At 36.3% G+C, this 13,419-nt stretch overlaps 6 protein-coding genes across 6 annotated transcripts; 4 read left to right on the top strand and 2 right to left on the bottom strand.

Moving 5' to 3' along the window:
- Positions 1-306: 306 nt before the first annotated feature.
- RPC11 (DNA-directed RNA polymerase III core subunit RPC11) lies at positions 307-639 on the top strand (the record flags this gene model as incomplete). The annotated part of the gene is made up of 1 exon (XM_003954636.1): positions 307-639. One exon carries the CDS (start codon positions 307-309, stop codon positions 637-639), a length of 333 nt encoding a protein of 110 aa, XP_003954685.1.
- A 186-nt stretch (positions 640-825) lies between these two features.
- On the bottom strand, positions 826-1,812 carry HEM13 (coproporphyrinogen oxidase; the record flags this gene model as incomplete). The annotated part of the gene is made up of 1 exon (XM_003954635.1): positions 826-1,812. The coding sequence occupies one exon, from the start codon at positions 1,810-1,812 to the stop codon at positions 826-828; it is 987 nt and encodes a 328-aa protein (XP_003954684.1).
- Positions 1,813-5,883: 4,071 nt separating this feature from the next.
- NRG1 (transcriptional regulator NRG1) lies at positions 5,884-6,633 on the top strand (the record flags this gene model as incomplete). The annotated part of the gene is made up of 1 exon (XM_003954634.1): positions 5,884-6,633. One exon carries the CDS (start codon positions 5,884-5,886, stop codon positions 6,631-6,633), a length of 750 nt encoding a protein of 249 aa, XP_003954683.1.
- An 866-nt stretch (positions 6,634-7,499) lies between these two features.
- KAFR0A01080 (uncharacterized protein) lies at positions 7,500-8,075 on the top strand (the record flags this gene model as incomplete). Its single annotated transcript, XM_003954633.1, has 1 exon — positions 7,500-8,075. One exon carries the CDS (start codon positions 7,500-7,502, stop codon positions 8,073-8,075), a length of 576 nt encoding a protein of 191 aa, XP_003954682.1.
- An 80-nt stretch (positions 8,076-8,155) lies between these two features.
- Positions 8,156-8,698, bottom strand: RSM10 (mitochondrial 37S ribosomal protein uS10m; the record flags this gene model as incomplete). Its single annotated transcript, XM_003954632.1, has 1 exon — positions 8,156-8,698. One exon carries the CDS (start codon positions 8,696-8,698, stop codon positions 8,156-8,158), a length of 543 nt encoding a protein of 180 aa, XP_003954681.1.
- Positions 8,699-9,878: 1,180 nt separating this feature from the next.
- Positions 9,879-13,133, top strand: ENA5 (putative Na(+)-exporting P-type ATPase ENA5; the record flags this gene model as incomplete). Its single annotated transcript, XM_003954631.1, has 1 exon — positions 9,879-13,133. The coding sequence occupies one exon, from the start codon at positions 9,879-9,881 to the stop codon at positions 13,131-13,133; it is 3,255 nt and encodes a 1,084-aa protein (XP_003954680.1).
- Positions 13,134-13,419: the final 286 nt, after the last annotated feature.

Genomic DNA, 13,419 nt, shown 5'->3' with positions numbered 1-13,419 from the left:
AAAATAATAACTTTACGCTTATTCCTTCTTTTGTATACTAGTTGCATCATATTGTATAAGAATATTAATATCAATTATAATAATAACAAATTATACCACTTTCGTATATACAATTTCCGATTTATAGACCGGCGGGTTTTTTTTTTCTGCCTTCGAACTCGCAATACTTTTCGTCTCAGTACTAAATCAGATTTCATAAAAATTTCATCTCATCAGTCTGAAAGGCTCAATACAAAAGAAACCGGAACATAAAGAAATATCGACCCACACTACTCTCTCACATTCGTTGCATGATAATATAACACCATGTTGTCCTTTTGTCCAGTTTGTAATAATATGTTACTTGTCTCGTTGGCAGATTCAGGTATCTACACTTTAAAATGTCATTCTTGTCCATACGAATTCCCTATTGAAGGCATCGAAATCTACGATAGAAAGAAATTACCAAGAAAAGAAGTAGATGACGTGCTCGGTGGTGGTTGGGATAATGTCGACCAAACTAAAGTTCAATGTCCAAATTATGATAAATGTGCTGGTGAAAGTGCCTATTTCTTTCAATTACAAATTAGATCTGCGGATGAGCCTATGACAACTTTCTATAAGTGTGTTAATTGTGGTCATAGATGGAAAGAAAACTGATTATATTCAGAAGGTTTTCCGTATTTTTCGTTTCTCTCCACTGCATCTCGTCATTCATTAAGAGAACTATTATCTAGTCTAAAAAAAAATAAATATCCTTACATGATAAATATCATAAATAAATAAATAAATATATATATATATAAAATAAATAAGCCATAATTTTTTCGTTACTGAAAGAGAAATCTATTTAGCCCATTCTCTTGGCTTCGTAGTTGCTTGCATCAATTTTTCTTCCCTTGAACCCGGAGCTGGATGATGATTGTATACCCATGAGGCATGAGCAGGTAAAGTCATCATGATAGATTCAACTCTTGAACCTGGAGTTCTTAAACCGAATTGAGTACCTCTATCGTACATAATATTGAATTCAACGTATCTACCACGTCTAATTAATTGCCATTGCTTTTCTTCCTCAGTGAATGGCATATCTTTTCTTCTCTCAATGATTGGTAAATAGGATGGTAAGAAAGCATCGAACGAATCCTCAACAATCTTTAAAATCTCTTGTGGATCTCTGTCATCAAAATCGTCGAAGAAAGTACCACCAATACCACGAGTTTCACCACGGTGGGTAATATAATAGTACTCATCGGCCCACTTTTTCCAGCGTGGATACAACTCAGTGTCGTGCTTGTCAAGAGCTTGTTTGTGTAAAGTGTGGAAATGTTCAGCATCTTCTTCGTAAAGATAAGATGGGGTTAAATCAGCACCACCACCAAACCACCAAGTTTGTGGTGTACCATCTTCATTCCATGTTTCGAAATATCTATAATTAGCATGAGTAGTTGGTGCATGGGGATTTTTTGGGTGAATAACCATACTTAAACCACAAGCGAAAAATCTAACACCTTCGGACTTTGGTAAACCTGTAACAGGATCTTCTGGTAGTTTTAAGTTCTTGTGGTCAGCTTTCATGGCAATAACAGCACCTGGTGTTAATTCACCATAAACAACAGAAATGTTGACACCACCTTTTTCGAAAGTGCTACCATCTTGAATCACCATGGAGGTACCACCACCACCATCATTACCACGGGTCCATGAATCTGGGTGGAACTTTACAGTATCCAAGGATTCTAGACCTTGCGTGATTTCAATTTGCTTACGACGGATTAATTCTTCCATCTGTTTTCTAATGGTAAGATTTTTAGGGTCTTTTGGTGCCGGCATGTTGTGGGGACTTGAGAATAGGTTACTTTGACTTGTCAGAGACACTTTAAAATGAGAAAATGAAGCCAGAAATACAACTCTTACAGAGAAACCTAATAAAAGTAGATTAAATCCTTTCTTATATATATTTTCGGGAACCGAGAGATACTTTATCTTTTCTAGAACTGAGAGTAACAAGGCAAAGTTCCTTCGAAAATTGTTCGTAAAAGTCACATCAATTTCGCTTTGCTTTCAAAATTCTGTGAGCTCGTTCTTGTCTACGTTAAAAAAAAAAAAAAAAAATGATGCAGGTTGATTTACCTAATTAATGCGGTACGTCGAAAATGTTACGTAACGTGTTATTCTCTCTTGAAATGAACGAGGAGTACGAGCATCTCCAATGCTTACAATACAAATTCCTCACTTGCGAACCTGACATGTGGAATGTGTCGTATCGGAGTCGTTTTCATCGTCCTCTTGAAAGTAAGGCCTCTACTTCTATGGATATCAACATACACAATTATCAATCGCCAACCGAAGTTCCGTTTCCTATTGGGTGTATAAAAATAGACCGCGGCGTCAACTGAGGTAGAAGTTTGGACTGATCAGACATGGAGCCTGCTCTAGACGTGTTTTTTAAGAAAAGCTTGGTTACCAAATTTGATAAAGGTTAGTCCAGTTATTGAGTCTAAAAATGACCTCTCCCACCAAAAGAGAAGCTATTAGAGCACGATTACTATAAATAAGCCCCTTGTTGAGTCCCTGCAGTATCTTGTTGTCTCCTACGACCCTCTGATGGTCTCTTGTTTCCACGGACGATGAAGCATATTTTTTCGAGTCTTACTACGACTATAAGAATGTATGGGGCGGCATAGCTTATCGTCGAGAGAATTAGTAGAAAGCAGTCTTTTTCCTCTCTCCATCCGTGGCATGTTAATGGATACACTTGAGTTTGCCAATTTGGTAAAGTATTTCCACGACAAAAAACATAATACGTAACTTCCTGAACATATCGATCGAAATAATATTGGAACTTCCTTGTAGCATACACTTTAGGTGTTGATATGTCTTTGTATTTATATAAGATAATGAATTAAGAATATTCTATTATAAGTAAAGCGATAAATCCAGGATTAGGGGGACATGCGAGAGAAAGCAATGCAATTGCTGTTGTCTGGTTGACCATCGTAACTTTTATACGACCAAGTAAAAGTGGATGTTTCTCAATCAAGAATATGCTCCAAATTACTACCCCGAGAAGAAGACGCATCATATATCCAATGTTAGTTCGAAATTGCTTCAAGTATATAGAGTATATACATATACCAAGTATTAGCGTTTGCGGGTGATCTCTGAGCTCATTGGAGCGTTAAACAGGTTGAGTTTGACCATATTGGATGCACTCTGCTATTATTCAGAAGTACGATTCGTCAGACTTTGTTGCGGCTCAAAATATGAAGACTCTCTTTATCTCCATGACGGAAAGCTGGAATGTCTGGTCTAGATATTGATACTATTAGACAATTGCACTAGCAATCCAGGATATCACGTGTAACAAAAGCTGTCAATAATCCTCGTTATAGAAACAAGCTCTTGATACATTTTTCTCTTGAAAACAGATAATGTATAACGATCGATCGGTTACGTGGTGATATTATCAAATATTGATATATCATAGTCAAAGCACACTGCGTTTTTGCTGTTGTGTTGACAGTGGAATAATTGAGCGCATCTCCCACTCTATAATCTCTAAAATTTATATTTAACAGGAAGATCTAAAAGTCGGTACTAGAGGACACTCTAGTTTACCGCAGTAGTGCGGTCGTCTTTAGGTCTTTGTTGAATATGATACTACGAAAAACAGAGCAAGAATATAATGAAACTATCTAGTGACTAAGAATAAATAATACACTTATGATCATTCGGATAATCACCTAATAGAGGGAAGATGATTATATAAATGTCGTTTAATGATTTATCTGACCTAATTCGAAAAAAACTCGTGTTTATATTTAGTTCCCGAAAGGTAGCCTGACCATAAGTGAGGAAAGTAGAGGATAAGCCCAGAAGATGTGAACTTTTCAAAACAAAGTAGCCAAGTCTAAATATAAGACTCATATGGTATACCGTGTTTTGAAGTTATAGTTTCAAGTCAAGCCGAATATTCATCAGGTTATGAGCAATTTCCTTTATTTTCCCTGTAAGTACATATAAAAATCGTTGAAGGAAGCAAGATGGCAAGTTCACCAAGCCATAACAATAGGACACTCGAAGGATAAATCGTTACCTTAGTAGACATATGCCATTCTTTCGTTATAGTTAAACAACTTGAGTGTAGTTACGCCAAAAATAATGCGGATTAGTTGTTCGATGAAGATTAAATTAGTAGTAGATCCTGAAAAGCTTGTTTCTTTTATGGGTACTCCGGAAAGAAATAAGAAAACGTCACCTTGATAGCGGATTCCTTTATCTCGAATGATACACAGTTTGATTGATTTATGTTAAACCTACAGTCCCCTGCTTGCATAGGAAGGGAAAGCAGGCTAATTTCTTCTTCAGGTAATAAAAACGACAAACTGGTGTGCCACTAGTACTTCTTAAAAAAGTCCAACCACGCCTATACGACTAAGGTGGTTTCTATATCTTTCAAAATGATAATGAAGGTCAAAATGCCAAGCCACAGTGGGAAAAAAATAAAAAATAAAAAAGCGATCTATGCTCTCTCCTTTCGCGGTAGTATTATTGTATCGGTCATTCTAGGAAAAATGCCCTCAGAAAAGTATGGGCATTTCTTCCAGAGGGGCCCACCTTTTCTGTCCTATATGTCTTGGCTAAGCCAAGACTTCTTTTTCCCTCCAACTTTTCTCGGTAACTTTCCGCATCTAGAGAAATCACCGTACTGCAGGGTGCCGTACAACAATCTTCAGGAACTGCCGCTCCGCTCTAAGAAATCTGAATGACGCGGTCTCTCCCAATTAACAAGAGGCCGCAAAAAATAAGGCGACAATTTCTACCAGGACAATCCCGTTGAAATGACTTCCTTTAACAAGCTTTAGATACGCTAGCACGTTTTGTTTGATACTGCTCGAGACATGTTCTATTATGGTAATTTTTGATGTGCCAAGGGATATGGTAGAAAATCGTTGTTTACAGTGCTTTATTGGGCGTGGGAAGGATGGGTGGCGTAGCCCACCAAGGAAGTAACGACAACCATTAAACACACTTCTCCTGTAACGTATGTGCTAATGCACTGAGTACAAAACATTGTGCTCTCATTGGCTCAACCGGCGTTTTAACTTCAGGCTGTAGGCCACTCATACGTCAACTCATCGGGTAATAACCCTTTTCGGAATCATTCCGCTCCACGCTTTTCTTGGCAGAGAGAGGCGGAAGAGCACTGGAGAAAAATGAAGTAAACATAAGTTCAAGCCAAGAAAATTTCTTTCAGAAAGACCCTGAAGAAAAAGGCTTGGAATGAAATAAGCCAATAAATCAGACTTTTTTTATTGGCTTGGCCCTCTTTAAATTCTTGAACAGCGCAAAAAAGCTCTGTTCATCTTCAACAAATATCATGACGTTATGCCAGTAGTAGCATGTTATCTCTTAGGTTCTTTTTCTCTGGACTGTGACCAGCATGCATACGTTACAATCAATTCTCGTAAAAGAAAAAAACTGCAAAAATCAAAACGACCCACATTTTGAGTACAGTGTTATCGTCATTTATGTTCCTTCAGAAAACGGTGCGGGAAATGTTGAAAAAACCCTGTAGCGAAAAAACTTTTCTTGGCAAAAATTTGCACGACATCTTACTGCATCCGCTTGAATTTTATCTTCCCTCTCTCGTTTCCAATGGGATACTTCCAATAAGCCTTCTCTCAAACGGATAAAATCAAAGGTTTGTCATTTTGCTGTTTTCCTCTTGGATATTTATATATATGCATATGTAACAAGCTTTTTCATTGAATTGGCTTCAACCATGTTTTTCTTTCTCTTTCTCAAAAATAAGGCTTAAGAAAGTGTTCAATTTTTAACAATAATCTTCATTCAATCACTTTTAGGTAACATACACAATTCCCACAGAACAAAATAGTAATGTTTTCTGCAGTTGCTCACGTTTACAGTATGGGTATTTCAAACACCCTACTGGATTCCTCTGATGTGTCATATTTTTACCCTAAATCAGATCGTGCTTCATTATCTTACGATAATGAAGCTAAATTTGAAACTTTACTGCCCGCTGTCAAGGCATCATTAAGTGAAATTGAAGAAGCTGCTAAAGTGAAACTAAATACAATAACGTATCGCTATTTAGTAAATAGCTCGTTAGAAAATAAAAATATCAATATTGAAACATTTGAAAAACCAAACATAGAGAGAAAACATAGGCTTTCTCCGCTGTCTTCGAGAAATTTCTCCGTTGAAAGTATGAACAGCGATCTCAGTTCTATTACCTTTGATAGAAGCTATTCAAATAGTTCCTCCTCAACGAGCTCAGCTTTAGATGATTTTCCAAAAGTGTCAAATAAAAGACAATATAGACGTACTCCACAACGCGATTCAATTAAGAAGAAAATGCTCCGTGAAAGTTTGGAGCAGAGAAGAAAGTATATCTGTAAGACTTGCTCGAAGGGCTTCACTACGTCAGGCCATCTTGCAAGACACAATAGAATACACACTGGTGAGAAAAATCATGAATGTCCTTTTGAAGGTTGTCAGCAACGATTTAGTAGACAGGATAATTGTTTACAACACTACAGAACACATTTCAAAAGTATTATGCCAAATTACAAGGATGAATGTACTGAAGGTGAAATTTTCCGTCCACAGAAGACATTCACCTAGTAGATTGTCACAACGTAAATCCCACAAATCCTTTCCTTAGCATAGTATGCAGTAATATACATACAACCATATAGATATACTTCCCGCTTACTGTTATACAAGGCTATATATCTATATTTCATTCAAACATATTCCAGTAACTAAATCTGTAATCAATGTTTACCCATCGCTCACTATGAACCCTAAGAAGAAGATAGAGAGGGTGTGGGTGCTGATCTAAATTTTTTTTTCTTGTTTGAACTTTGGTGCGCTCAGGACCAAAAAAAAATTATATAAAAAGACCTCATTTAACAGATGGAAAACTTGAAAAAAGCAAGACTTATCGTCTATATGGTCTTATCATTTGTTAGTGAGCAAAGAAGATATAATCTTCCAGATTTTATAAATATATTGAGTACTTCAGATGAAGTAACAACATTTTTATTGTTTTGCTTTATAAAGGAATTTTGCATGATTTTCTATGATGATAACCATTAACAACAACAACTTTGAATTTCTTCAACCGAACCAACAGGTGGAAAAATTAATTTGACATAGCTTTTTAACCCTGATGATAATCATGCAATTTCTTCTCTTCGTAAATGTAGTCTTGTGACATCTATCTACTTTCTATATTATCTGATGTTGACTGTCAGAAAAAGAGATATCGAGTTATCTATGTCGAGAACAACATCGCCAGCGAATGTCTCTGCTCTTTCTAAAAGTGACACAAAAACCGCAAGATCACCTAGAAATTGGCAATCTACTCACTCTTCTTTCTAGCATTAAAAGAGGAAAAGCATCCGAATTTGACGAGAATAGTAAATCTTGATGAGATTTGAATTACACTGCTATAAAACTCATAAAGAGATCGTCTTCATGATAAGATGATAACAATTACATATAACCAAATCTTGATTTGCTCTTTTTATATTCTATTGAAATGTTCCTGGTTTTTTGTGATAAGAGTTCCTATAATACTATTGAGATTAACTTCAAGGCATATAAGACGAACTTTACTTGATTTTTCAGAGGCTAGTATTAAACTCAGTGAAGACTCTGAAAGGATATCCATATTTAAAGTGTTATACATCCTTATCAATAATAATATTCACTTACTATCAATTTTAACTTTTATCTTCCTAAAATATCTATTTCTACCCAAATCAAAGCAACATGAAGAGCTTACAAAGATTAGAAAATACACAAAAGCTTTCAATACAGCACATAATTCAATAAGTGCTACCAACATAGGGGATAAATCACATGCTGTGAGGACTACTCAGAGGGTTATACCGGCTGCAAGACTCAAAAGGGAATCACAACGAAAGTACAGACAATTCCATTCAAGGAATGTATCGAAGACATGCCCTTACGTAGGGTTAGTATATAGAAGGGATGGAGTTCATTCATACTCGACAATCGCAATATCTTTTATCCATTGGAAAAAAGACCAGCGTTAAAAATTTATAACATCTGTATTAAAAAAGGAATGAATAAATAATATACGTTTATTTACATGGCTTTATATGTTTATAATTATTTATTTGAATTTCGGATCGTTCAACAACTCTATTATTTTAGAATTGACTAAATCGTTCTGATTATCCTCAATTTTGGGAATTTTTTCATGATCCCAATCTAATTGGACTTTTTCCCTTTTATAAACATTACATTTTAAACCAACCCCAGCAACTGAATGTTTAGTAATATAAGCTATGAAGAATTCCAATAAATCGTCATTTGTGTCCCAGACTCTTAACAGTCTCTTGTGTGTAGATCTTTCAAAATTTTCTTTAGATTTTGCGTGAACAAAAGGAGATCTAATAACCGTCCACCTTTCTCTTCTTGTGGGCAAAGGCTTTGGACCGGTCATTGGTATGCCCAAATAGAAGGCCACTCTTTGTATGAAATCAGTATAGAGTTTAAGGTTCTCTATTTCGTATGACCTGAATTGTAAGTCAGCTTTCAAATGACCATGAAGTATAGGTAATTTCAAAGGGTCATGATATATTGCTTGTAAGTTCACAGGTATTGGTTTTGCTGCTGTTGACTGGAGTCTTGTGAATATAGACCTGTGCAACATTTGTCAATGTAAGTTAGTGAGATGGTCCTGTAGCTATGTAAGTTTCGTTGATGCATACATATATTTGTTGCGCACTTCGCCTTGTATTCAAGAGGAAAAAACTACTGCAGTCTAAAAATTGTCCCTGGCCGAGGGAGCAAAAAGTTAAGAAAGATATAACTTACTGAGTCAAGTTAATGAAAAGGTATTGGTACCTGTCTCTCTTCTACGATCGCAAACTACTAGGGTTACTAATATTTCCGCTAACTTCATGAGCACGCACCTCCATTAAATAACTAAAAAGATCGCTTATCTTGATGTGCCGCCATTCAACGAGGGGCAGTACCTGTGTCAGTCATTTTGATTTCTTTTAGATAACAAGGCCTGAGACTTGTTATCTAAAAGGGTGAAAAGAATTCACCTTACATCTTACTCTATTTTTGTACGTATAATGGGGCTCAATAAAAATGCAAATCCCGTGGTGGTTTGCTCCATAACAACATAGGTCTCAGTTGATGAAGATCACACGTATTCTTTTGATAAGGAAACAGAAAATAGATAAGAACGAACTTAGAAAGACGTTTTCTTTTGAATCAATCATATTGTCTAATAACATTACTCTTATCGAATAGGCATCTAGTTTTCTCGCAAGTAAACTTCTTATCGCCATAAATTACTCTCTTGAGCGTGTGGCACACAGCCCAGGGTACCCCCCTCCTAAAGGAGAAAAATGACACTTTCCGGCAAAATCGTGCTGTGATTCCGGCTCATCCGCTGCAGACTATTTCCGATACCAAAAAGAAACGTCATACATATTTTTACCGCTTTGAGGCTTTTTTTCTATAGGCTTTTTCTGTTGCTCATCACAGGTCGCCATCCCACGCCTTTTGCTGCATGGCTTTTTCTGCATTCATTCCATACGATACTTTTCATTTATTAGTATTATGTACACTCCTAAGATTATACAGCGTATATATGCGTTATATTGTCTTGAGAGAAGGGACTCATCTATGACAAAAACATGCAGAAAAGAGGGTCCACTTCCAAGAAAAAACAAATCAAGTACGAGCAAGGTGTTTACATATACATATATATATATATATATGGACGGAACTTCAATTGGTTTAGCTCATTCTTGCGTAATTTCAAACCCTCTTTTCGCTTATTGAACAAAGACCATTAATCAACAAAATAATATACTATGGTCAGTTATGAAGGTATAGATTTCCATACTTTTACGATACAAGAGACTCTTGATCTCTTGGATACTAATGATAAAACTGGTTTAGGTAACACAATAATCTATGAAAGGCTATTGGAACATGGAGAAAACTCTCTAGGTGACGACACCAAGATTGACTATAAAACTATGATTATCCATCAAATTTGTAACGCAATGATCATGGTTCTCTTCATTTCTATGATAATAGCATTCGCCATCAAAGATTGGATCACAGGTGGTGTTATCACGTTTGTACTCTGTATAAATGTCGTTATAGGCCTCTTCCAAGAATATAAAGCTACAAAGACAATGAACTCACTGAAACAGCTAAGTTCACAAAACGCACACGTGATCAGAAATAACGGTAACAGTGAAATAATAAACTCTAAAGATGTGGTTCCAGGTGATATTATTTTAGTAAAAGTCGGTGATACCATTCCTGCTGATTTACGTTTGATAAAGACAAGTAATTTCGAAACTGATGAAGCTTTATTGACTGGTGAATCATTTCCTGTTACAAAGGATGCTGCTAGTATTTTCCCAAAGAGGGAAGACATCCCCGTGGGCGATCGACTAAATTTAGCCTATTCTTCATCTACAGTGATTAAAGGCAGAGCAAGAGGTATTGTTATCAGAACAGGCCTTGAGACTGAAATTGGTAAAATTGCTAAATCTTTACAATCTAATGTTGGGCTTATCTCTAAAAATTCAAACTTTTCATTTTACAAAAACTTATACATCACATTGAAACAATCTATTGGTGCATTCCTGGGCATCACTATAGGTACACCTCTACACAGAAAATTATCCTTATTAGCAGTTATTCTATTTGGTATAGCTGTTATCTTCGCCATCGTTGTCTTGGCATCTCAAGAATTCAAAGTAGATCAAGGTGTTGCAGTCTATGCTATATGTGTGGCTCTTTCAATGATCCCATCAAGTTTGGTAGTTGTGCTTACTATTACAATGTCTGTAGGTACGGGGGTCATGGCTTCGAGACATGTTATTGTCAGGAAATTAGATTCTCTAGAAGCTCTTGGCTCCGTTAATGATATTTGTTCAGATAAAACTGGTACTTTAACTCAAGGTAAAATGATCGCAAAACAAATTTGGGTACCTACATTTGGTACACTTCATGTTGTGGATTCCAATGATCCCATAAACCCGGAAGTTGGTGACATCAATTTTGTATCCAAACTTTCTCCCTGGGAATTTACTCACAATGATGATGAAGACGTTGGCATATCAAAAAATTTCAGAAAGATGTTTAATCAAAAGCAACTACCATCAGTCGAACTATTTAAGAAGTGGCTCAATACAGCAACTTTAGCTAATATTGCCACTGTTTTTCGAGATTCACATACCAATGAATGGACCGCTCATGGTGATCCTACTGAAATTGCTATCCAAGTTTTTGCTACAAGATTAGACTCAACAAAACCGCAGCTGACAGGCGAAAAGAATAAGGAAAATAACACTGAATCCTCTGAATCTTCTGAATTTACAACTCCAATCAATGATTTATTCGATTCACAATACCCTTTTACTCATTATTCCGAGTTTCCTTTTGATTCTACAATAAAAAGAATGTCTGCAGTTTATAAAAATAACGAAAATAAAAGCTTTGATGTCTTTTCTAAAGGTGCCTTCGAAAGTATGTCAAAATGCTGCAAATATTGGTATACAGATAATGCCAAGGTCGAAGAATTATCTGAAGCTAACTTAAACTTCATTATGAAAAACGTAGAGGCTTTATCCTCCGAGGGATTGAGGGTCTTGGCCTTTGCAACAAAATCAATCCCATCTCAAGATATAAATGAGGATATTAAACTAAAAATTTCGAAAGATCGTAAATTCGTCGAAACAGATTTGATATTTCAAGGGTTGATTGGTATCTACGATCCACCTAGACCCGAGACTGCTGGTGCCGTTAAAAAATTTCATAATGCCGGTATCAACGTTCGTATGCTTACAGGTGATTTTCCGGGTACAGCAAGAGCAATTGCTTTGGAAATCGGGATTTTACCAAGGAATTTGTATCATTATTCCGAAGAAGTTAAGAATATTATGGTTATGACTGGCTCGCAATTTGATCATTTGACTGATGAAGAAATCGATCAGTTGCCAGTGTTGCCACTAGTTATTGCACGTTGCTCCCCACAAACAAAAGTCAGAATGATAGAAGCTTTGCACCGTAGGAACGCTTTCTGTGCAATGACTGGTGATGGTGTCAATGACTCTCCATCTTTGAAATTGGCCAATGTTGGGATTGCAATGGGCGTTAACGGATCAGATGTAGCTAAGGATGCTTCGGACATTGTTTTAAGCGATGACAACTTTGCATCAATCTTTAATGCTGTGGAAGAAGGTAGAAGAATGAGTGATAATATTCAGAAGTTTGTTTTACAATTGCTCGCCGAAAATGTTGCACAGGCAATTTATCTATTGTGCGGTTTGGCTTTTAAAGGCAAAGATGGTAAATCAGTATTCCCACTATCTCCTGTTGAAGTTCTTTGGATTATTGTGGTTACTTCTTGCTTTCCAGCAATGGGTTTAGGGCTAGAAAAGGCTGCTCCTGATTTGATGGACAGACCTCCAAATGATTCAAAAGCCGGTATTTTTACCTGGGAGGTAATAATTGACATGATGGTATATGGGGTAATCATGGCTGTTTGTTGTATGGCTTCTTTCACCTCAGTAGTTTACGGTGTCTTTGATGGATATTTAGGTCATAACTGTAATGACAAATTCACTGAATCCTGTAATGAGGTGTTTAAAGGTCGTTCCGCTGCTTTTGCCACGATGACTTGGTGTGCGTTGATTCTTGCCTGGGAAGTTGTCGATTTGAGAAGGTCTTTCTTCAGAATGCAACCAGAAAGTGATGAGCGTGTCAAAGATTTTTTTAGAGATGTTTGGAGCAACCAGTTTTTATTCTGGTCCATTGTCTTTGGATTTGTATCTACATTCCCAATTGTTTATATCCCAGTGATTAATACCGCCGTCTTCTTACATACACCCAGTGGCGCTGGTTGGGGTTTTGCCTTCGCCTTTACAACAGCCTTTTGGATTTGTTGTGAGTTATATAAATATGCCAAGAGACATTATTTCAGAAATGGACTGAGAGCTATAAACCCTGAAGGTGATCTAGAAAAGAGGGGTATCAAGGATCCTTTCGAAGCTTACAGTACATCCACGACGTTACAAAGTGATTTTCTCGTTAGGGAAAAAGCCTAATAATATTATCAATAAAAGTCTAGCGTAGACAGTGTTTTACTTTTTCTGTCCATATTCGTAAGTATGCCATTTGTTCCTTAATTATAAATTCAGTAAAATATTTTCCTAGGTATTGGAAAAAAAAATTATATACTTTTTTGTAAGTACGTATTGGTTCAACAATGCTTATACCGATAAACTACTTGATCTTTGCCAGAACAGAATAAATGTGATTTAATTTTATAAAAGGATATTTATCAAAATCAAATATACACAGAGAGCAATAAATTACAATAAGTGAATTAAT

The sequence above is a fragment of the Kazachstania africana genome, chromosome 1 (assembly GCF_000304475.1).
Source record: "Kazachstania africana CBS 2517 chromosome 1, complete genome".
In the NCBI taxonomy this organism is placed as follows: domain Eukaryota; kingdom Fungi; phylum Ascomycota; class Saccharomycetes; order Saccharomycetales; family Saccharomycetaceae; genus Kazachstania; species Kazachstania africana.
The sequence above is the reverse complement of the archived record's forward strand: the minus strand, read 5'-3'. Positions and strand labels throughout refer to the sequence as shown.